The 24,240-nt window shown below is 40.1% G+C and overlaps 1 protein-coding gene across 3 annotated transcripts in view; it reads right to left on the reverse strand.

Annotated features, from left to right (window-relative positions):
• The window catches only part of PCNX1 (pecanex 1), a 78,814-nt gene that overhangs the window by 47,528 nt on the left and 7,046 nt on the right, over nt 1–24,240 (reverse strand). For all 3 annotated transcript variants that reach the window (XM_053384564.1, XM_053384560.1, XM_053384550.1), the window contains exons 2-6: nt 15,297–15,505; nt 14,551–14,656; nt 13,325–13,370; nt 12,287–12,376; nt 6,868–8,553 (exon numbers count right to left, since the gene is read on the reverse strand). In XM_053384564.1, coding sequence (XP_053240539.1) covers nt 6,868–8,553; nt 12,287–12,376; nt 13,325–13,370; nt 14,551–14,656; nt 15,297–15,505 — 2,137 coding nt within the window. The remainder of the gene's footprint in view (nt 1–6,867; nt 8,554–12,286; nt 12,377–13,324; nt 13,371–14,550; nt 14,657–15,296; nt 15,506–24,240) is intronic.

Below are 24,240 nucleotides of genomic sequence, written 5' to 3' on the forward strand. Positions count from 1 at the left end.
AAGATTGCCTTACCCCATATATGCCCACTCAAACACTTCAGTCTATAGAACTGACAGTGTTACAGGTGCCACTTAATATTCATTCCACACTTGTAAGAAACAATATTTTAGTGCGGCGGCACTAAAATCTCTGTCTAGTGACTTCAAGCAGGCAACTTCACTGTACTCTTTTCAAAGCCTGCTAAAAACATGTTTGTTTAGGCAAGCCTATCCAGATCTGTAGATGCTGACGTGTTTTGATTTTAGTTTGCTGTTGATTTTAATTACATATTTGATATTCTTTAAATGCCTGTTTTTAACTTCGTATTATTGACAATGTTAAACATTCATAAATAAAACCTCTAAGTGGTTTGCAAAAAATCAAGTAAGCAGGTAGTTTACAAAGTTTGTTATCTACTGTTCTATAAACTGACATTTTACCATAACATTACATTAAAAACGGCAAATGAATATCAAAGCATTATGCAAGCAGGAACACACCCAATCCCATTTAACCATACATCACTCTTTTAAAGGAAGGTCATTTTTCTGGATTAAAGCCTGTGGCAAATCAGAGTCTAGGACAGGGGGTAGGGAAGAGTGCAAAAACAGGACTAGTTCAACTGGTGCTAAATCACGGTTTAACATTGTCTGAAGACACCATCAAGTTCTGCTGCAATCCTATTAATGAGTTCAGTCACCACTCAGTGCTGGAGAGCAGAATCCTCTCTTGTAGCTCATCAGCTTTGAATGGGACTTTATCTGATCAATTCATTAAGCACAGAACTTTTCAAGCACTGCCTATATAAAAGTGAAGCACAGATTTACTGTTAGATCAAGATACAATTCATGTAAAGGCCTGCTGCTATAGTACCTAGCTGTGCCACTGCTTGGACAAAAAAGGAAAATCTACCAGTCATCCAAAGGGATGCAGTGTCATTGTCAGAATAGTGTTGAAGCTTCTCCTAGTTAGGTTGTGCATGTTCACTCTCCCACCTACTTCCCCACAGCACAGCAAGCTTTCCACATAATTTTCAGAGGAGGAAGTGTATGCACTGTTTTACAAAAGAATTGCTTGGTCCTTACATGCCCCCTCCCCGCAAAATAAAATCATAGATCACATGTGTCTCCATTGACTGACCTGCAAAAATCATGGATTTGGTGCTGTCGAGATCAACTGTGAAGCAAAAATATTGATTCCCTCCCACCCAAGGGATCTCTTCAAAACCACCATCAAATCATAGGTCATAACAGATGTCTTCTATGATTTGTTGGTGCATTTGTTGTCATCTAATGTAAAATATTCATGAAGATCTGTGCCTTAAATCCTTGTTGCAGTGGTGCTGTCATCTAGAATATTTACTGAGTGTCTACCAGTGTTAAGTTCTTTTAATATCTTTGGTGGGACCCCACGTAAAATCATGCAAATTCAAGAGGATACATTTTAGTTCAAATGGAGCTCTATTTTACCCAGACCCCAGGAAAAGGCAGAGTGTGTCTCTGTCTGTCTCCTGGGGGCAGCCAGAAAGGAAGATACCTGAGTGTGCCCACGGCCATCTCTCAAAATTGTATGTGCATCTATAGGCCCAGAAAATTTGTGATCTCCTCCAATATTTGTTATAGCTAATGCTATAATAACTAAACCCTGGTTTTCTGTAACTATATAAAAAACCCAGATTTCTCTTGAGTTATAATGAATTCTTAAATTCAAGCAAAACTTCTTGTATCTTTCTCCCACAGGTAGCAGAAACTTCCAATTACTGAGTTTTGAGGGAAAGCAACAGGATTTTTAAAAACCATGACAGAACTGAAACACTAATGTGTTTTTACAAAAGCTCCAACTAATGGAGGATAAATAGCCAAATTAAGTATATAAGGAATTTCACTTCAAGATATAAATTTAAAAAATAAATAAATGACAGAGACAACATAAGAACATGATGTACTACACAAAGCAGGAATGGGTATTTGTAAGTCTCTCAGATGATGTTGGATGCCAATCTCACCAGCCCCAGCCGGTATGACAAGTGGTAAGAGATGACAAGGATTATAGTTCAACAACATCTGGAAGATCATAGATTTCCCACACCTGGCATAAAATATGCTGTATAGGAAGCTGCAAAATAGGATTTTTAATATACCTTTAGGTCATTCTGTTGGTGTTTTCCCTCTCAAGGATGGAATGAACCAGACTAGCTTTAATTCTGCATGATCTTGTTGTATCTTGCATACAAGATACATTCCTTAGATGGAAAACAACAAAGAATTGTGGAATTCTGTACACGACTCCTTAGTGCCAAAGCATGTTTTTGTGGTGGAGCAATATACAAACAACATATTCTTGCCCCTCTGTATTATGGAGCCATTATTTCTAAACATCCCCATTGTACCTGCATAGAACCCTATATGCATTACTGATCAAGCTGTTCTTTGATGCAAATCATAATGAATCCAAGGTGGCTATGGAACATTAAGAAAGGAATTACAAGTTCAAACAGTCATTTTAATTATAAGTATTGACATATTTTCCAGGCAGATACTTAACACATCAACTTGACAAAGCAAATGCATAGCCCAGTTAAAAGCTTGGTAGAGAAGCAGTGACAAACTTGCAGCTTCTGATATATTTATTATCAGTACACTCACGGCCTCATATCTATTAGCACAAATGTGTGTTTTACTAACTCTCTTCCAGGATCAGTACTATCTTCTATAGCCTTTGTCCTAGAAAACTTCTCAAAGTTCTAGATAACAGCGGCTTACAGTTTCCACTTAGATTCTATACCAAAGCAAAAGTATGAGAGATCATTACATCTGCCAGAGAAAAGGATGTAGTGGTTGTTAACAGATATCCTCTCTAGCCTTCCCATTTAATCTGCTTGTGCACTGCTTTGTTCAGAATCACACTGCAAAATTGTAAGTCTCTGTAAAGTCCTTCTGTCCCTTGAACATGAAAGCACCCTCTATTCTTCTACATGAACTTTAGGCAGAAAACCATCAAAAGAAGTAGCATGTTCAAGGGAAGGCATACATCAAAGTAGCTGACCTCTACATAACAAAAAAGCCAGGTATGTTGGAACAGGATTCACAATTTATGGAAAAGATGAAGCACGTGAATGTAGCATTAGGAAAGCAAGTTGTAAACAGTCTAATTCCAGACAGTGAGGCTAGAAAAAAAAAAGAACACTGAAATATGAGGATTACCTTTGCTCTGTTTAGATTAAAGTATGGACATCTATGCAGGGTCACTGAAAGAGTAAGTACAGCACTGGGCAGAGCTCTCATTAAGTCACAAACTGATTTCTAAAACCAGTGGCACCAATACAGGAAATTCCAGTAAGGATGCATAACCATTAAGGACATAGATTCAAATAGGTAGCCATGGTGGTCTGACGAAGTCGAAATATATAAAAAAATTGTCCAGTAGCACCTTAGAGACCAACTAAGTTTGTTCTTGGTATAAGCTTTCGTGTGCATGGACATACATAGTTAACACGGAGGGGAGACCTGCTGGAGATCAGGCACTGATGCTGACTTTGAGGAAGTGCTGGCCCCCAAAAAGTTATGTGCATGGAAATACAAAACAGCCTGACTTGCATGTGACTGCAAACGAAACCAGTGCTTAGCACAAGCTCTCAGGGAGTTCATGGCCACTTCACTGCTGCCGGATTGTTTTGCTGCTGCGCTGCGCTAAGCTGGTCTCATAGTTTAACTCTCTCCAGACTAACTGTGAACAGTAACCGAGGTTTGTTCTTTGTTTACAGCTTGTGGTTTGGGCTGGGAAAACTGAAACACAAGCCTGGGTTCAAATTACCGTATTTTTCGCTCTATAACACGCACCCGACCATAACACGCACGTAGTTTTTAGAGGAGGAAAATCCGTAGGCATGCCACCCGTAGGCATTCCCTCTATAACACGCACAGACATTTCCCCTTACTTTTTAGGAGGAAAAAAGTGAGTGTTATGGTGCAAAAAATACGGTACACGCTAAGTCAAGCTTAGCATGGCAACAGCAGCAAAATGACCAGGGGTACAGGAATAATCCTTGGTAACCTTTCAAGGCAGAAGTGAAGAGAAGCAGAAGCAGCAGAAGCAGAGAGAATTTAAAGCAAGTTTGGCAAAGAGGAAAGCTTAGGAGCCAAAACTTCTTTTCTATGACCCTCAAGATTATACTTCCAACACCCAACTTCTTGCAAGGTTTTTGTCTCCAGCCAACCAGGCAACAGAAGTGCACAGAGCAATAATTTCATCTCACATCTTGACAAAGAATTCCCATGTTAACTGACAACAATATTTTCTAGTTTGCTTTTAGCAGCTATGAGTGGTAGGGTGGTGTATCCAATGTTCGTCCAAGTAACCATTATTGACAGATAATAAATATGCCGCTTGATATCTCCATATGAGGATGTATAAATTAATAATTTGTTAATTTACTTCCACAACTAGAATTAACAACGATATCCAATTGATTTCAAAAGGATGTAGGTACACCACAAAGTATATCTGCAGTCTTGATTCTATCTTGTCCAATTATGAGACTCATCTTTCACAGATTCATAGCGAAGGTCTGACACCATTCCGAAGTTTTAAAACAGGCAATGAAATAGTTCCTCTCTGCTGCATGTAATGCCACTATCTGTAAACTACTCTTCTGTGCCAAGTTAAGTATGATTAACTGTCAAGAATAAGTACTATGTAAATCCCAATCATTAGTCAGTTATTACCCCTTGTAGGTCAGGAGAGGACAACTTGTGGCCCTAATTTCAAAAGCCTTCTGCAAGCTATCAGGTCAGAACTCTGACAAGACCAATCCATTCCTGCCCCAGCTACTCTCTGGGTAGTCACTTTTACCTCTGGCCTCAGTCACTTTCACCAAGTTGCCTCCAACAAATTACTCCAGAGAATATGTGGCGCTTCACAGGAAAAAAAGGTTGCCTAGGTGTTTACAATGAATATCCCAACTTTGTTTCTAGGTTATTGCATCACATTTGCCTGACACAGACATAAAACCACCCAAGTTCTTAACCATGAGTGGGAGCACCCTATGGGCTCCTGCATAACTTGCACACTTCCTTTCTTTTCACTTTTGGAGCTAAAGCTGGTTAGTACCACCTCTGTATCACAGTTAGCTCAGATCAGAGTTTTCAAGCCCATGTCTAATCATGATTAAAAGGGAAGGAGTACACGAGACAGAGATATTCTAACTGTGGTTAGATTAAGCAGTGTGCCGATCAGAGAAGTGAAGGTTGAACACTTGCTAATCCAAATTCAAGTTAATCTCTTGCTGGCATTAGATGGGAAGCAAGGAATAACCTGCCACAAAGGCATAATAAAGGCAAGAATGCAATCTTAGATGAAAATTAAGCATGCTTGCATCACTGATTCTCCCAATGCAATTTTATGCTTATTTTTCATAAACTGTTACAGTTGTTTCATAAGATAAAATAAATTATTCTGCCCAATATGCTGCATTCAGGCTTAACTTTAAACACACTCCTACAAAATACCAAACATCTGCTATTTGGTAAATTAAGCAAAAAGTGAACAGTTCAACAAAAGCATGCATACAGTTTCATTTATACATACCCATGTCTTGCAGGAACGCAATTGAAACAACCAAACAAAAGCCCATGGGATTATTATTAAGCTCACAGGAGATTCCCATGGGCAAGAAGCAGTTTTATAAATCAGCATCTCCATATGGGGACTGCTGCCATTTGCGTGGCTGTTGCTCAAACAGGAACATACTTGATTATGTAAGCTGGCATCTTTAGGTACAATCCTTATGTGAAGGCGCATGTTCATACTCAGGATGACATTATGTGAGTGTCTCCCATAAGCTCCTGATATACATTTGAAGGGTTGCAAGAAAAAACAAAACAGCCCCTATGCCTACGGACCAGTCCTCTAAGACTGAGACTCCCAAGTATTAAGTTATTTTTTTCAACGTCTATAATAACAATAAAAAGTAAAAGAAAACTTGAGTGGCAAAATCTGAGCCATCGCTTAGCCCAGGACTAGCAAAGACTAAACAAAGGAAAGATATAGCTCACGGCATACTTTAAAGATGAAAAAGCACGGAAGATAAAAGTTTTTCTCGACTCCAGAACGTGTGAGTACAAAGAGCTGATCTCAGTGCCTTCAATGAATGTAAATCCACTTTAGCAAATTGTGTGCACCTTCTTTAGGCCTACTTTAGTACAAGAACTACTCCAATAGGCAATTCAGAAGGTGAAAACAAGCTCAGTTTTACATTTAGTAAACATAAAATGAAAGTGGAAGTTACATCCAACAGTTTGATGGTGATATTAATCCTAGTGCAAATAAGTGCTGTTCTGGATATGAAGACAAAGCTACACCAAGGCCTAATTATATGGTACACACAGATCGGCCACTCTAATAAGGTGTGAAGCCAAATTTTACAGGGAAGATGATCAGAAATATATATAAAATACCACAATTGTAACTGTATTGCATACTGATTTGTTACTGGATGAGGACTGCAAGCACTTTCAACATTAGGCTATTTTGTTAACAGTAACTAAATTATTTCAGGGAAAGCAAAATTATGGCAAGTAATTATGCTAGTTAAACCATCCTAGAAGGTTGCACATACACATTTTCTTCAAAAGGTATCATCCTTTGAAATAATGTTCGGTTGAGACAACCACGCAACTACTTACAAAAGCGAAAGAACTCTAAATAATACTGACAGGAAGCGATCTTGTAGTGTTTCACAACAGAAAATGATCCAAGAGATACAGAGGCTCCATATAAGACATTAGCTTCATAAACAGAAACCTGGAGTTCATTACAATGGAAATGGTGCTATTAAGAAAACAATTGCAATGACCAGCAGGGTTACATCCAGGACTCCGATTACTTACCAACACTTCCCTGCTCCTGCTCCTCCCCTTCAGCAAAAATAGTCTGGTTTGGTAAGCTATTCCTAGAACGAGTGACTGATTCTAGTTGTGAAGCCCTTCCCAACAGAGATAGCTCATCAAGCACCTCTCCCTCTTTGGCATCCAAATCAGATTTAGAAGTCGTTAGTTGTTTTATGGTATCTGGCATCATTAGATTTGGATCGTTCAAGCAGGCTACAGTACTGCTATCCAAGCTTAATACCCTGGTACGACTCTTGGCACTGTTTGCGCTGGAAGTCCGTCGTGTTGAGTGCTTTTTGCCATTTGCCTCAGAGGCCAGGTGGATTTTGTAAGTGTACTCCAAGTCTGTGCCCCTCTCTTTTGCAATATATTTGGTCTTTAGGGCATTGTACTTTCCCTCAGGAGACTGGCACGAATGGGAGGTGGTGCTGGACGAGCTATCACTGCTGAACTGGTGGGCTGACTGCATGCTTGAGGTCCTGCTCAAGTCACTCTGATCACTTGAGTCCTCGTCATGACAAAAAACTGCACTGTGGGGTTTGGTACCAGAGACACCTCGGAAGGAAATATACTCCTTGTGTCGACTTGTGTCAAAACTACTAGCCCGTTTTTCCCCTGTCCTTCTCCTGCTGGACTTGTGAGCTGAAGCTGTTCGGTGAATTAAGCTACATGATTTGGGCCGTACATCCCCGTCCTTTTGCTTCCCTACCATCTCCTTACAAGTTCTCGAGTCAACCACAGAAGATTTCTCTTTCTGCTCATCTCTTTTCTCAACCGTTTTCCCAGGAGGCTGGTCTGCTTGTGTCGTCAGTTCATTTGCGTGAGGATTCTTATTTGCTTCTTCTGAAGCAGAGGTACTAAGAGCCCTCTGATTGTGTACCTCCTCTGATGCGTTCAAGCTGCCTTGCTCTTGAATGTTACTGCCAACGCTCATCTCTACTGCAGTTCTTTCGCTACTAGTCCTTTTGTCAGTAGCAAAACTACAATCATCAGAATCAACAGAGCAGTCCTTTTTCTTGCTGCTTTTCTTCTCCTCTTTAGGTGACTCCTCATGCTCCGACAACACACTTTCTATGTGAGTGGAGCTCGTCTGCTCGCTTTTGTAGCTGCTGACAGTACTGATAGTATCACGATCAGTGCCACTACAATAGCTCTCCGTTGAGCCACTACTTCGAGTACTGAGGCTTCTTAGACTGTCTATACTTTTGTCCGCTTGTAATGATTTGCTCTTGCAGCTTCTGGCCAGCAGCTGTGGGCTGCTACATTTCAGAATATCATCCAGTTGAAAGACTCCAGAAATGCAGGAGTTCTCAGCTAAGGATTCTTTGGATCCAGATCGAGGCTTGGAAGCTTCTAGTTCACTGACAGGATCCAGGCCTCGCCTTTGCTGATAGAGGGGAAAGTCGTTCAGCGAAACATCTGGAAAAGCAACAGCTGAACTAGAAGTCCTGGGCACCCCTCGTGGCCTATGGTCTTTCCTATAGGAGTGCGAATGCAAAGGCACAAGAGAAGCCATTTCAGTGTCACATGCATTGGACATAGATTGATCTACATGGTGGTTGTTAGGGAGGCACACTTTGTCAGTGCTATCCCGTGGCAACTCCTGTGCAGATGATAATGATGGTTGAATGGACACAAAGGAATCAATGGAGACCAGATGGAATGCCTTCCGATCAGCTGCCAAATCTGTTTTAAAAATAAATAAAAAAGAAAGTTGTATAGGCATGTTTGCAAATTAAGCTAGTTGCTTTATGTTTAATAGCTTAAGTTCGGGCAAAGAAAGCAATCAATTTGATTATATTTTTGTAAATTCCTACATGAAACAATTGCTGTTTGCTTGTTCACATTTAAATAGTGGTTATAAAAATTTTTAAATATATTCCCTTTTAATCTAACATGTACACATAGCATTTACTCTGGTGTCCACTATTAAATTACGCAGAGACAGGATCACTTTTTGTAAGTTTCCACTACATAAGCAAATCTTATTTGAGAAAAGATTAGAGCCCATCAATGCAGTGCAATGAACAATGGTAACTAAGGTGACTGTTCTATTAAATTAAGAGTAGTGTAGGTGATAAGTCTTTCTCGGGCATTATATTCAGGGTACAACTCTGTCTGGGGTTCTTGCGCACTTTCTCACTTATTGTGGAGGAACTTATTGTGGACTGCACCCACTTGAATGTGGTTATCTTCCAAACTACCTGTGCAAATAAATAAGGTACAACTCAGTTCATTTGTTATATTCCCCTTACAATTCACAATACGCCACATCCAAGATTAACATAAGGTGGAGTGTTCTCCCTGGAATGTAATGCCAGAACAGACATAGTGAATGTTGTTGTGCATGCTACTTTAAGTGAAGATATCAAGTCCATTTTATTTTTGAGGGATTTTTTTCTAATACAGAAAATGCATTAGACAATGAAATCAAATAATGGTTTGGCTGCAAGTTCATCTTTTAGGGGCCTTCTTTTCCACACAATTCTAGTAGTGTTGATTGCAATCAACTCTTTTATTTGGCATGAATGATAAATTAGTTCAGTCTACATTTTAAATCAAGCCAGCCATATTCACTTCAGTCTGGCTTCAGGCCTAGGTATGGTAGTGAAACAGTCTTGATCACCCTGACCCATGACCTTTATCAGAAGAAAGGCAGGGAGAGCACTACCCTCTTGATTCTCTTGATATCTCTATATACTCCGCTGAGTATAGGGGGTGCTGAGGTCTAAACCACTGAGCCACTTGGGCTTGCTGATCATAAGCTCAACAGTTCAAATCCGCCCAACGGCGGATAAACAGGTGTGGGAAGGTGAACGGCGTTTCCATGTGCTCTGGCTCTTGTCACGATGTTCCGTGCGCCAGAAGCGGTTTAGTCATGCTGGCCACATGACCCTATCTTTCCATGCCATCTGAATCAGGAGGGGTTCACGTGCTGAATCAGGGTTTGGAAAAATTGATGTGCTGGATAAGGGTCAATGAACTAAAGGGGATCCTGTGAATCAGTTTCAGGAACCAGCTTTAGATGGGGTAACCCTCTTCCTGAGAGGTATGCAATCTGGGGACATTCCAGCTGTTGGTGGAAACACAGGTGATCTGTGGCAAAGTGAACTTATGCCCAGCTAAGGGTGTCTCGTCAGCTATAGCCATTGAACCTCTGTGATTCATGCTGATAACTTCCCAGAAATTTTTATGCTATCAGCCAAAGGTCTGGATAAATAATCAGTGTTTCCCAAACCTGAGTCTCCAATTGTGTTTGAACTACAATTCTCGTCATCCCTGACCACTGGTCCTGATAGGAGATGTAGTCCAAAAACAGCTGGAAACCCAAGTTTGGGAAACACTGCTATACATGTTATTAATAACAATAGGAAGAAGAATCATTTGTGCACCTACCTAGCGCGTACAGAACATGTGGGAGAAAAATGTGAATCAAAATACAGCTATCAATCATATTATGCACCTCCAAATTTAGGGATGCTGCTTTGGTTCAAAAAATACATTTAACACAAAAATGCATGCATTTTTTTTCCTGGGGAGCCAGGAAAGCATCCAAAATGCTTTATCTTAGAGGAAGAATGCATATAAAATGTGCAATTCAAATGCAAAATGTCTGTGCATTATTTTAAAAATCTGTAGAAAACAAAAACAAAACTGGACAGACTTATGACTTGGTGCATGCAAAGCTAACTTAGCATGGAAGTAAGTCTGATTTGTCAATTCCAGCAATTCTTCACTGTTAAAAGTAACATGCATCATATTGATAGAAAGCTTAAATAATGGAAGCATTAAAGCGGTACAAGGTAGAGATCTTGAAATAAATATTATTTCATGGATCTTGGATACAAATTAGGAAAGGGAGAACAAAATGTTTGGGGCCAGATCAAGAGGCAAAGCATTGCATTTACATAAATATATAAACAAGCCCACAGATAATACCCTCCCTGCCATCAAATTAGCACATTTTTCCTGACTGTTTTCAATCTCTTCTATGTGCTTATAGGAAGCTTTTTCCAGTGACAGAACTAAACTGTTGATATACGTATTAAGAAGCATTTATCTAGATAATAAGTAGTGGCTTTCATCACATACAATTAATCTTTTTTTTTTTTTAATATTTTATTTAGGATTTTCTTGTTTTACAGAAGTGTAATGCCTCGTATTTTTTTTTCCCATGTAACATTTTTACAAATCCGTTTCATTTGTTGAGGCATTAGGGGGAGAAGAAAAAAGAAAGAAAAGAGAAAGGGGGGGTGGAGAGAGGGAAGATGGATGGGGGTGGGGTCGGGTGGCAGTGTTTCTATTATGCTTAGTGTATGTAGAGTTTGGTGTCAGCGTTGTTTGTGTTGTTCACTTGTGTTCCTTTGGTAGTGAGAGAGTTTGGGGTTGGCGTAGGGTGTGATTGTTTGTTTGTGATTGGCTGTGGTGATCTTTGTTTTCGTGTGTGAGTGAGGTGGGTGGGTATTTTGGATCAGGTTAGCCATATTGATTTGTATGCTGTTGGTGGATTATTGTCATTGTCTTGTTGGGCTGTGTATGTGATAAAGGGGAGCCATACCGGGGTGAAGGTGTCTTCTTCTGTTTGTCCCCGTGTCAGTTTCAGTTTATTAGTTAATTTTTCCAGTAGGGCTGTTTCCCATACTATTTGGTACATACAATTAATCTAAGAACAGTTGTCTATGTCTTTGGTCATGATGTGCATTCTGGTAAGTGAATATGTGGACTGGACTTTACAATGTCTGTTCCGAGATCAACATACACTCAGTTCAGCAATTCCCACTGTTGGGGGAGGGAGGAGAAAACAGAAATGTGTATGTGTGTAAAAATATATTTAAAAAGGAAAAATAAGTAATGAGTTGACTTTCTGGTGAAGTCTTGTGTCACAACGCAAAGAATTATGCACATCCAATCATTAATGTTGTATGAATGTCATGTTAAGTATATAAGCTTACCGAGCAAAAAAAATGCTGCAAACTGGAAGCCTGTGAAAATGCCATATGGTCATGTGGGAAGATCTCTTCACTAATTTTGTTCCAGATAAACTTTAAAGAAACTCATCAGTGTTTCATTTTAACTCACTGCAAACCTATGTCTATGAAGACTCATATTCTATGCATATGAATCCACAGAGGAAAGCACAGTAAAGTGCATCCTTCACACTTTGCCAGAAAAATAGAATAGGCGTTAGAAAACCTTTAAAGGGTGCTAATTTATTAGAAGGGGTTCACACCATCAATTTGCTTATGGAACGGATTTATGACGCATGCTTAAACCTATCAATTGGTCACAGCACAATATGCAGCTAAACTAATAACACCATGCAAAACTTTTAATTTCTAGACAGTGTTGATCTTGACCTAAATAGCATCTCAATGAGCTTAATATACGACAGCTTGCATAACAACATAATATGCCTTACCTTGCTCCTCGCTCCCTTCTTTACAGAGACTAGAACTTTGGCCAAGACTCAGACTGATATCATCAGAAGTCTTTGCAGTGTCTGTATCACCTGCACATCAACAGAAATAGTGTGTTAGTTTACAAAGCTGTATCCTGCAAACCTAAGAAGAGAATGCGTCTTTGAGGGGCATTATTTCTAGCTGGGATACTTAAGTACTGCACGTGGTATTATTTAAGTAAGTTACAACATTCCATCCTGCCAAAGTACCAAATGAGCACAAAAAAGGTAAAGGACCCCTGGACAGTTAAGTCCAGTCAAAGGCGACTATGGGGTTGCAGTGCTCCCTCACTTTCAGGCTGAGGGAGCTGGCGTTTGTCCATAGACAGCTTTCCGGGTCATTTGGCCAGCACGACTAAACCGATTCTGGCGCAACAGAGCACTGTGACAGAAGCCAGAGCGCATGGAAACACTGTTTACCTTCCTGCTGCAGCAGTACCTGTTTATCTACTTGCACTGGCATGCTTTTGAACTGCTAGGTTGGCAGGAGCTGGGACAAAGCAATGGGAGCTCACCCCATCATGGGGATTTGAACTGATGACATTCTGATCAGCAAGCTTTAGAGTCTCAGTGGTCACAGAACACACTTATGAAACATCCAGAAATTCATATATTCACTGACAAACAAATGCTAATTTTCTATTTTATAAAGTCATCTAATCCAAAATATTTTGGCAGAACAGAAAACTTCCATTTGATGTGCCAGATCATATACAAGCAGCAAGTTAGCATAATCTTGCAACCACTGACTACAGGAGAAAATGTGAAGTGGAGAAAAATATGGCTCCTGTCAATCTGCTTTATGGGTGGGTGCAGCCATTTTAAGTGAACAAGCTGCAATAGCATTCTATTATAACACTTTCTGCTAAGTCTTGGCGATCTTTACAGATAGTCCTACACTATGCATCACTTGCCCATGAACCAACTGTATGTTGATAAATTGAAAAGGCTACTTGATACCAGTTGTGCTTAAAGATGAATTTAATAACTAGGCCTTACCTTTAATGGTAGCTGTAGTTCCACGCCGAGATAAGCCAGATCCAATCTAAAAATGAAGCAACAAAGTTTATTTACCTGCCTAAACAATTACGACTCGCAAAGACAAGTGAAATACCCAATTTCTCCCATGTATGCAGCAGGAGTATGGCACTTGCAAGAATAATAAAGAATAATAAAACTGAAGAGCTGCATCCCCTGGTGCTCCTTGTGCAGATCGCAGCCTCTTCGATCCAGCAGAGGCTTGTGCAGGTGGAATGAGGAGAGATGACTTTCACCAAGTCCCTCTGCAGTTTTCTGTCCCACCTCCCATGCTGTTCTAAAGGGTTCCCCAAACTTTTGCAGCAGATCTGGGGAATTGGCAAAAGTCACCTCCCTCCTTTTCTACTGATGGAAAGCCTTCACTAGATCCAAGTGGCTTGTCACTAGATGCAACTCATAGTTGCTTGTTTTCTCTTTCTGAAAAAGCCACTATGTTGCTACTGTGTTGCTCCTTTTCTAGAAACTGATTCTTCAAGACTTCACAGAATACTTTTTTGTAAAGAGAAAAAAGCAAAGTAATTAATTTGGCATGATAGCAAGGAAACCCCGGCAATTAATGCCACAAAATAACTGCAATACATGAGGACACTTTAGTTTGCTGTTTTAGTGATAGGAGTTAAAACTAGATTCCTTTCCACAAACACACCTTCCCTGCCACTCACAAAAGCATTTGCGCCTCAGACAATAGCAATAATTAGGTGTGAAAGAACAAACAGGTTTAATCTCTTTCCATTCTCACAAATTCATCTTCACAAAGTTTTGTCAACATCTGAAGAATAGGAGTGTATTATGTGTTTCAAGGAGCCACAGCAGCTCAGGATTAAAAACAAAACATATAAAGGGCAGCAGCCAAAAACAAAAAACCCCAACAACGTTACTTCACTGCAGGAACAACTTCAACATGCAACTTAGAAACATTTGAAATTACGCAATTTTTGATCCACACAATTTTGAAAATGTAAGAATCTTCTAAAACCTGCAAAGCTGAAACCAAGAAACTAATAAAGTATGTTTAGAAGACTAGCAAAATGAGATTCTCAGCTGTCCTCAGACAGAGAAGACGGAACTAAAAATAAAGGTAACATCATGTATTAGAGCATATTTCTGCTGAGCTTAACTGGAACAACAACAGTATCCATTATAATGGTATATAAAAAGAAAGCAGTTGTTGCATGATTAATTCTTACCTGGTTATTTAGGTCTAGGCCAGCAAAGGAATTTCGTGAACTACAGCCTACAGGAGGAGTGGCTTCCCGTACAAACTCTGACATCTCAATCCCTCCACCAGGATCACTAAATATGAAATGTTTAAGAAATCTTGATTATTACAGTATTCTGGTTGTTCATAACAAATAAGTCAGAAGGCACATCTGGGGCAAGTCTTTAGACAGCTGATAATGAGTTCATCTACTAAGGGTTGTGAAACCTTTGATACTCCAGATGCTGTAAGACAACAACTCCAATTATCACTCCTATCACTGAATATGATGGCTGAGGCTAATAGTTAGGAGTGCAACAACACCTTGAGGACTACAGGTACAGAAACACCACTACTACAATCAAAGTTTGCAGCAAAGTTTCAAATATGGCTGCAGAGATTTTGCTCAATTCCTTCCAACCGAAATAAACTTAGACAACAGTGCTTGTCTATATTTAGGATGTAAATCAGAATAACAGATTAGACCTTTCTAACAGAATGGATGGACTTGATGAACTACGTTCAAGGGGACTAAAGTAGCAGAAAATTGCAGTCAAACATAACTATGCATGAGTGCTAGTTTGTGCATGAAGGGGTTAAGACTACAGAACTGGATTGCTGCACTCAGTTAGGTCATACCCCTCACCAGAACTACAACATGCTTTAAGCTGTTTAAGTCTTAGGTCATGACAGGGGGGTGGGGAGTATCCATCACATGGACTTAAGTTTCCTTACCTAGGTCCATTACTGTCCTTTCTTCTGGCAGAAGAGTTCCCTTGTTCTGTTTTTGCACCTCTATCCATACGCTCATTGGCATTCTTCTCCACAATCTCACCTTCATCAAGTGCCCTATGCAGACGGTAGTTTACCATCTTCAGAACAATGAATAGAGCGGCTATCACAGGGCAGTAGATTGCTACTATCACCATAGAAGAAGGAAGGGCCTTTCAAAAGAGACAAAAATAAATGAAGTCATTAAGGATACAAGCAAAAAAGTCACCTATCACAAGGATCTTGAAGTTTGTGTATGGCAATCTGCATATATCTTCTATAAATATCATTTTTATACTGCATTCTATGCAATGTTGTCCAAAACGGGTCTTATTGTTATACATATTAGGGTCATGGGGAAGAATCCTGAATCATATTCACATATTTAACCACACACAAGTTCATTAACGTTAGCAAGTAACGCTGAATTGAGTAAATGTATTCAACTGAAAAGACAGCCCTCTTTGGGTGGTAGGCTAAAAGTTAAGTAAACATGTGAGGGGGTTAGTGGGAATGAACATGCTAGTTCCACCTCCTATATATGACTGTTCTTGACACTGTTTGTGAAGAGTGATTTTCTGAAGCAGGATGTCCTCCCTGTGTATTTTAAAATAGATACCTCTTATTCAAAGTGGCTGAAGAGCACATCTTTATTTGCAACAACACAGGGACAAAAGCGATGAGATCTCTTGAAATTTTCAATAAGAGGATTAATGTTTCTTAGGTTTAGCTCTGGGCTGCAATATTTTTCTATATCAAATCTTGCATTTATTATTATCACCATCATCAGTTTATTAATCATCTTCTGTACAATCATTCAACGTGATGTACAAGAAAAAATAGCCAAAAAAAGTTTAAAAACCATTTAAATAAACCAAAGTCCCCATATATATTTATAACAAAACAAAAACAAAACAAGTAGGTATTCATAGCCTATACCCATTTATAGAGCCATGAAAGCCTGTCAAAGTAAAAATGTTGTCAACTGTTTCCAGAAAGAGCTGATAGTCAGCACCTGTTACTTCTCAACAGGAACTGAGTTCCAAACTACATGGGCAGCCACACTAAAAGTCCTGCTGTGAGTTATTGTTGGTCAGGCTTCTGAGATCTTTGAAACTTGCAGGAGAAACGTAGCCACAATAATCTACTGGACATATAAGGGATAAGGTGGTCTTATCCAAAAGACTTTTTTACAAAGCGCCCATTTCTAGGTCATGACTACAATACACACAAAAAATAACATAAGTAACAGTGCCAGAAATAGTCTCACCTGAAGACTTAAATAGCTTCCTTAAGGCAAATAGGGAAACACGAAACAAGACTTTTGCTGTACAGTTCCATAATCAACCCCCAGGCTCATTCCTCCTTCTCCCACCCTCATATTGCTTTCATTACTCTCAATAAAGAATTTAGATTTCGCCATATAAAGAATCCCTAGCCTCTGTTTACGTTTACAAATAGTTTTTCCCGCTTCTGAGGTAGAAAGGATTAGTCACAGACACACCAATCCATTTTAGCTATAATGCATCCTTTGTTAAATGTTACCCTGAGAGAAAGGGAAGGAAGTTATGGTACTAAGGTTGCATGTAATGGAACCACTGACATACTTTTGCTTCCACCTGTAGGACCTGGAGCAGAAATTCTACAGGCCTCTCATGAATTGCTTTACATGGTTTCCCCCCCCCCCTTTTAAAACAACAAACCCCTTGGTAATGATCATTGGCTCAGGTGACTAGTAGACGGCAAAGCAAAATAATAAAATAACCCTTGGATCACCTAAGTACAGTGACCTCGGAAAGTAATGATTAATTTTAGACAAATAATAAGAAAAGCAAAAAGAACCACGCACATTAACACAGGCAACTCAAAGTCAGCTACCCTTACCTGCAAGGCAGCAGAGGTTTATTATATATTGCAAAATGAAATTTTAAAATTTTTACTAAAAAATAATAATCCACTGATGATTTTGCACAAGATTATACAGGGAGGGTATGATTCTTCATCAAAATTCCCTTAATTATCATTCTATCAAATGTGTGTTTTCATTACAGGTATCATTATCATCCCAACTGATAATATCCTCTTCCAACTCCTTTTTTTCTAATGAACAAATGATTATGCACAGATCAGAAACTGTAGACCCTGAGCAAGCCATCGCTTTTCAGCAGCTTAATGCATATGAAAGCTGTCAGAAGGCTACACTAATTAAAAACTTTTTTTCCTGACAAGATGTAAATGACTTTTATTCATTCAACTACAGTTGTAAGCAGGTACCAAGGCAACCACCTAGCAATTATAAGAACACTATACAGTTTCTAACAATGCATTTTCCCAATTTAAACAGTATGAGACAGTACATGCACACATATATAATGTGTCAGGTCATCAGTACTTATTCAAGATATTACAAGGCAACACCAGGGAAATATGCACCAAGGAAAACTAGCAACACTCCTGTCACTTTATTTACCTGGTACTTTCTTATGCCACAACGTATATACAGTATGTGCCAGATTCACTCCAGCAACGTCCTCTAGCTATTACTGCACAGATCCAGCCTCTTTTATCAAGCTCCTGGTGTACATTCCTCACAGTTCTATGAGTCTAGATACCCAATTAATTTTCCGTTTTCTTCAACTATCCAGCTTGCTACATACATCAGATCCACTCTACTCTAAAGGTCATCCGTTTCAACCATCCATTCATGATTCAAAAGCCCTCAGACTCCAATATGACTCCAAGTTCATAGCTACATAAAGAAAAAATGTGCTAGTGTCAAGTCAAGGATTCCATGGCCCCAACTGGGAACCCCAGCACCTGAGACTTCACATACTAAGCCTCTTGTGACAGCATGCTCAGGTGCTAGAAACTCCTTCCAACACAGAAAAGAGCAGGATGCAACACTGACTACAGATCCATTGACCAAGCTTGATTTTAGATTAGGATGCTGCACGGCCCAGCCTTGGCCCAGCCCCATACTATCTTGGAAGGACAGAGAATGTGGGAAGTATATTTTAGGAAGCCTTATAAAAGGGAAATGACTTGGCACAGAGACCATTTGGCAAGAAAATATGCATTAGAGGAAAGTGGGCTTCTGAATTGGTACTGTTAAAAATAGAATTTGCACTCTCCATTTATATAATGTTTAATATAATGAAAAGGTTATTTGCAGGAGTGTTTGATGAATGGTTCACAATGGATATTTTATATAATGCATTTAACTGATAGTCTCAACCACAGTTTTACTCAGTACAATTACTTCTTATTCTTTTATCTTTCCCTTCAAAATATTTGACTCCCTTAGATATAAACAACTGATTGTCTAGATGTAGCCTGAACTTACTGTTTTGCTATAACCAGGCCTTTGGCTGATTAAATATTGTATGATCTCTTAAATGTGTTTGGGGGAGCGGATCATTAGTTTAGTTTTGTTTTTTATCATGTATTTTGTGTTCTCATTTTGAATTTTTTTGTTATGAACCACCCTATGATCTTCTGAAGAAGGGCAGTACTGTATAAAAATTTAACAACATCATATTGGGGCCCCATTAATGGAGCAGTACTTTTTCCCATATCAACATACTCATACTCTAAATTCATCTGCTGGGGCTCTTCTCCATTTACCGGTACCTCTTCCACCAGAAAAACAACAATCATTTACGAGGGAGGGGGCTTTCTTGGCATGGCATCCCAGTACAGTGGTACCTAGGGTTAAGAACTTAATTCGTTCCGGAGGTCCGTACTAAACCTGAAACTGTACTTAACCTGAAGCACCACTTTAGCTAATGGGGCCTCCTGCTGCCGCCGCGTGATTTCTGTTCTCATCCTGAAGCAAAGTTCTTAACCCGAGGTACTATTTCTGGATTAGCGGAGTCTGTAACCAGAAGTGTATGTAACCTGAGGTACCACTGTAATGGAATGCCCTACTCAAACAGGTCTACTGGGTTCCGACAGTGCTATCATCAATTAACCATTTTTCCAAAAACAACAACAAAAAACAGCTTTTACTTCAACTCTAGAGATTAGCATATCAGCCAAATATTTTATCTGTTGATTGCTTATGCATTTATTGTATTGGTTTCATACTGTATACCTCCCTGGAATCTAAAATATACATGTTTTAAATAAAGTTTGCTATTTAAATAAAGGTAGCTAAGTGTTATGAAACTTCAAAATTCACATTATTCTGCAAAAGTACTTCTCTAGCCCAATTAACAAATGTGTACAAATCATTTATTTTTCAGGCATTTATTTTTTTTGTTACACACACAGCTAAGAATATAGCAATAAATAAAAGTGTAAGAAAACATAACCAATTAAACATTCCAGTGGCAATGAGAGTTAAATAATAAGTGGGTAGAATAGAAGAGAAGATCAAGCTATCATAACTGAACATGTTTAAGAAATTTTAATATAATTATTTTATCTTTGTACTTTGTAGGTTTCTGAAGATGCAGCAACTGGACAAGCTTCCAGCCACATTAAACATTGGAACAATTCATCTCGCTCAACAAAGCAGCCCAATTAGGCTTTAGTACAGACCTATTCTAGGCTACACATCTGGACCACTATGATCTACTGCAATGTTATAGCCATATATAAGGTATCATTACAAAACTTTTCAGATTCTGTACAGTCACAAAGGGACATAGAATTCTACAGACCTAGCAGTCATTTCTGTGTTTAAAATGAGCCATAGTCTTGATTTTTAAAGGATCAGTAAAAACTATTGAATGTCTGTATATAAAAAGTTCAAGCACATACTGGTGCATCAAATAAATCTTTTTATCAATAACAAACCCCTTAAAGAGTTCTGAGCCACTACTAAACATTGCTGTTTCTCCACCAAGGTCATATTTGCACCTTTATAATTACATGTACCACTGCTACACAGTAAGCAGCTTCCCCCTTTTCCTGCTCTGAGTTAGGGAAGGGTGATGATGGGCTTATTTTTCAACAGCAGCACTTCAAGTTGTACTGCCCAGCAACAGCCAAGATCATAGGCCAAGCTCTCTTTTCTACAGGGGGGAACTTCCTCAACCAATGCTCAGTGACAGTGGTCCAAATCAGAACAGGGAAGGAGGGAGGAACCTGACAGGCACAATTGGTGGCTTGGTTAGCAAAGCCAGTCAAAAATTGCAGATCACTGCTTTGCATATTTATTCAGTATAGGTATACAGTGGTACCTCCGGTTGCAGACGGGATCCATTCCGGAGGTCCGATCGGATCCCGAGGTTTCTGCAACCCGAGGACTGCTGCGCATGCGGCGGTAGACCGCTTCTGTGCTTGCATGCACGGCAAAACCCGGTAATATGCTTTCAGGTTTGCCACTTTCGCATCCCGAAGTTTACGTAACCAGAGGGTTACTTAACCGGAGGTACTACTGTATATGAGAATAAAAAGGTAAAGGGACCCCTGACCATTAGGTCCAGTCGTGGCCAACTCTGGGGTTATGGCACTCATCTCGCTTTATTGGTCGAGGGAGCCGGCGTACAGCTTCCGGGTCTTGTGGCCAGCATGACTAAGCCACTTCTGGCCAACCAGAGCAGCACACAGAAATGCCGTTTACCTTCCCGCCACAGCGGTATCTATTTATCTACTTGCACTTTAACGTGCTTTCGAACTGCTAGGTTGGCAGGAGCAGGGACCGAGCAACGGGAGCTCACCCCATCGCGGGGATTCGAACCACCAACCTTCTGATCGGCAAGTCCTAGGGTCTGTGGTTTAACCCACAGCGCCACCCGCATCCCAGATATATGAGAATAGAAGCACACAAATTACTGTTAGGTACCTTCAAATTTACAGGCTAGAAAGCCTAGAAATTTGTCAGACAATTCAGGAGATTCATGCAAGGTATGAAGAGAATAATAGTAATAATAAGAATAAGAATAATAATAATAAATTATTTATTTATATCCTGCCCATCTGGCTGGGTTTCCCCAGCCACTCTGGACGGCTCCCAACCAAATATTAAAAACACAATACAGCATTAAACATTAAAAACTTTGCTAAACAGGGCTGCCTTCAGATGTCTTTATAATAAATACTATTTTAATTGAATAATAAAAATGTTAGTGCTCTGCAGAAACTGGAGAGAATAAGTTTCCGTGATTATATTTTAAACAATACTATGTTGCAAATAAAAAGATGTCCATGTTGCAATGGGGGGGGGAAACATTACTGAAATTTGTTCAACATAACTACTGTTCACTGTTTTATCTTTTGTAAAGCACTTTGAAGTTTTTAAAAATCAAGTGGTGTAGAAATATGTAACATATCTACAGGTGTAGAGAATGTGGAGTTGCCCAGAGATTGACATTGCTCATAGAATCTAGAATCTTACTAGTTGGAAGGGACCCCGAGGGTCATCTAGTTCAGCCCCCTGCATTGCAGGAAACTCAGCTAAAGCATTCTTGACAGATGGCCATCCAATCGCTACTTAAAAACCTCCAAGGAAGGAGAGTCCACTATCTTCCGAGGGAGACTGTTCCGCAGTTAAATGATCCATCATTAGATGAGCAGTGAGGTAGCCAAGTTTGCTGATGATACCAAATTGTTCAGGGTTGACCGGTGTTAGAAACTGAGATAAGAAAGCTAGGAGATAAATGGTGCCTTAAACCTAGGTTACGGGCACCACAATGGAGTGTCTAGGGCCGGCACACTTTTTTTATAACAAGAATACAAAGCTGAAAAATAATAAACTGTGGCTAAAATCTTATGTTCATTTTTCACGTGGTCTAGTCCTCATCTGAAGACGGCAAAAAGGGCCATACTTCTCCTGCCCGCCCTCCTAATATTCTTATGAGGGTCCCTTCTCCAGTCTTGAGAGAGTGGCTGGAAGTGGGGAGGCAGAAAAAAGGTCCTCCTTTCCTTCTAGCAATGGCAGTTTTAATCTCAAATCTTGGGCGCAATACTGCGCCCAAAGCTCAGAAACTGCTCACATTAATGAAATTCCTGTTGCAAACCATGCCTAGAACAATAGGAGATTTGAACACTGGGGTTGACCCAGTGTGTGACAGCTGCGAAAGAGGAAAATCCCTTATTGGGGATCATTAGACAAAGGACTGAATACAAAACTGACAATATTATAATAACATTATACAATTCTATCGTGTGGCCACACTGGGAATACTGTTTAGAGCAGGGGTCAGCAAATTTTTTTCGCAGGGGGCCAGTCCACTGTCCCTCAGACCCTGTGGAGGGCCGGGCTTAAAAAACAAACAAACAAACAAAAACGAATTCCAATGCACACTGTGAGGGGGGCAAGTAGTCCTCCTCCCCACCCGCCTTCTCAGTTTGCCCCCTGCCTCATTTGCCGAAGGGCTGGCTGCGGTGGCACAAAATGGGCTTCCTCCCCGCCTAGAGAAAGAAGGTTCTGCGCTTACCTTCCCAGGGGCTGGGCACCACCACTGCTGCTACTGCTGCTGCTTTTCGTGAAGCGGATAGGCAGAGCGAGCTCGTCCGCTCCACTTTCTGGCCCATAGGAGCACCAGGGCAGCGGTGATCGCGACGGAAGGAAGAGGCTGAGCAGCGGAGGCTCCGCCAATCAAACACCGCACCTGGTTTACCTCAGCGCGGCACGGGGATGACTCCGCTGAAGTAAACCAGGCACGGTGTTTGATTGGCAGAGACACCGCCGCTCGGCTTCTTCCTCCCATCGTCATCACCAGGAGTCTCAGCTTCACGGTGAGTTCCAGCTTCATGTTGCGAGCCAGATTTAGGACCCAGGTGGGCCTGATCCGGCCCGGGAACCGTAGTTTGCTGACCCCTGGTTTAGAGTTCCAGTTGCATCACTCCAAAAAGGCTACTGTTGACACACCAGTAAGTGAAGCTTAAAGGCACTTCCATATAAGCTACTCATAAGCCTTGAACATGCCATGCGAATCAGTTCTTTGGTAAACAAGATTGCTCTGGCAAATCTATTATTAATAGATTAATGTTCTGTATTGAGATTTCACCAACAGCCATCAATCTCTCATTCACAAAGAGTACCTTGACTTAAACCTTCATTTTAAAATGTGTAACTAATAATTCAACCTTTTTACCACGCCAGTAATTTAATGCTCTGAGTCTTAGACTCCCCTGCATATTAACCCTTTCCCTGACTTAGGAGGACTGCCCCCTTATAACTTATTGAAACATCTTCACCTTGCCAGACTGGATCAAGCTTGAGCGCTCCCCGCCCTAAAGCACCATGGTGATGAAAACAACACTGCAATACCCAATTGCCTCAACACCCCCAGAGATATATCTACTTAAATGCAGCAACTCCTTTAATTATGCAAATCAACATGGTAAAGGTTCCTCAGAGTGCTCATAAACAAAACTGAAGTTGTCAAACCGAAGTTGCCATGGATTTTTTTTAAAGCCCATGTATGTCGTTGCCAGGATGCTTAGGAATCCAAAATATTTATTCAGCCCAGAGTCTAAGAATTGAATGTTTGATCTCTGTTTTTTAAATTATTTTTGCAGCACTGTATATCAGAGACCCCTCGAGTTTACCTTCGAGAAAAAGTGTTTGTCATAGACCTGACAAGAGGGGTTTTGACCCAGTTTAATACTCATCAGACCTGATTAAAGATGGGTTTTATACAGATAAACAGTGGCCCATGACAGTATCAAATTCAACATATATGTGAAAAGAAAATTGTCTGGACATTCGACATAGTAACATAGTTACATAGTTTCTTCTTTGAAGAAAAAGAAATCTTTCAAAGATGAGGGAGTTAGTTGAAAGGGGAGAGAAAGGAAAAGTTGCTGGTTATGGCTACTCAAGTAAGATCTTTGGAACAAGAGTGAACAGTTCACTAAAGACATCAGCTAAATATGCTGAGGAGGTGAAAAGGCAAGCGTCGTACAGTACGAGGAACACAACTGGAAATAAAGCTGCCACTATCGTAACACAGTG

The sequence above is a fragment of the Podarcis raffonei genome, chromosome 1 (genome assembly GCF_027172205.1).
Source record: "Podarcis raffonei isolate rPodRaf1 chromosome 1, rPodRaf1.pri, whole genome shotgun sequence".
NCBI classification, from domain to species: Eukaryota; Metazoa; Chordata; class Lepidosauria; order Squamata; family Lacertidae; genus Podarcis; species Podarcis raffonei.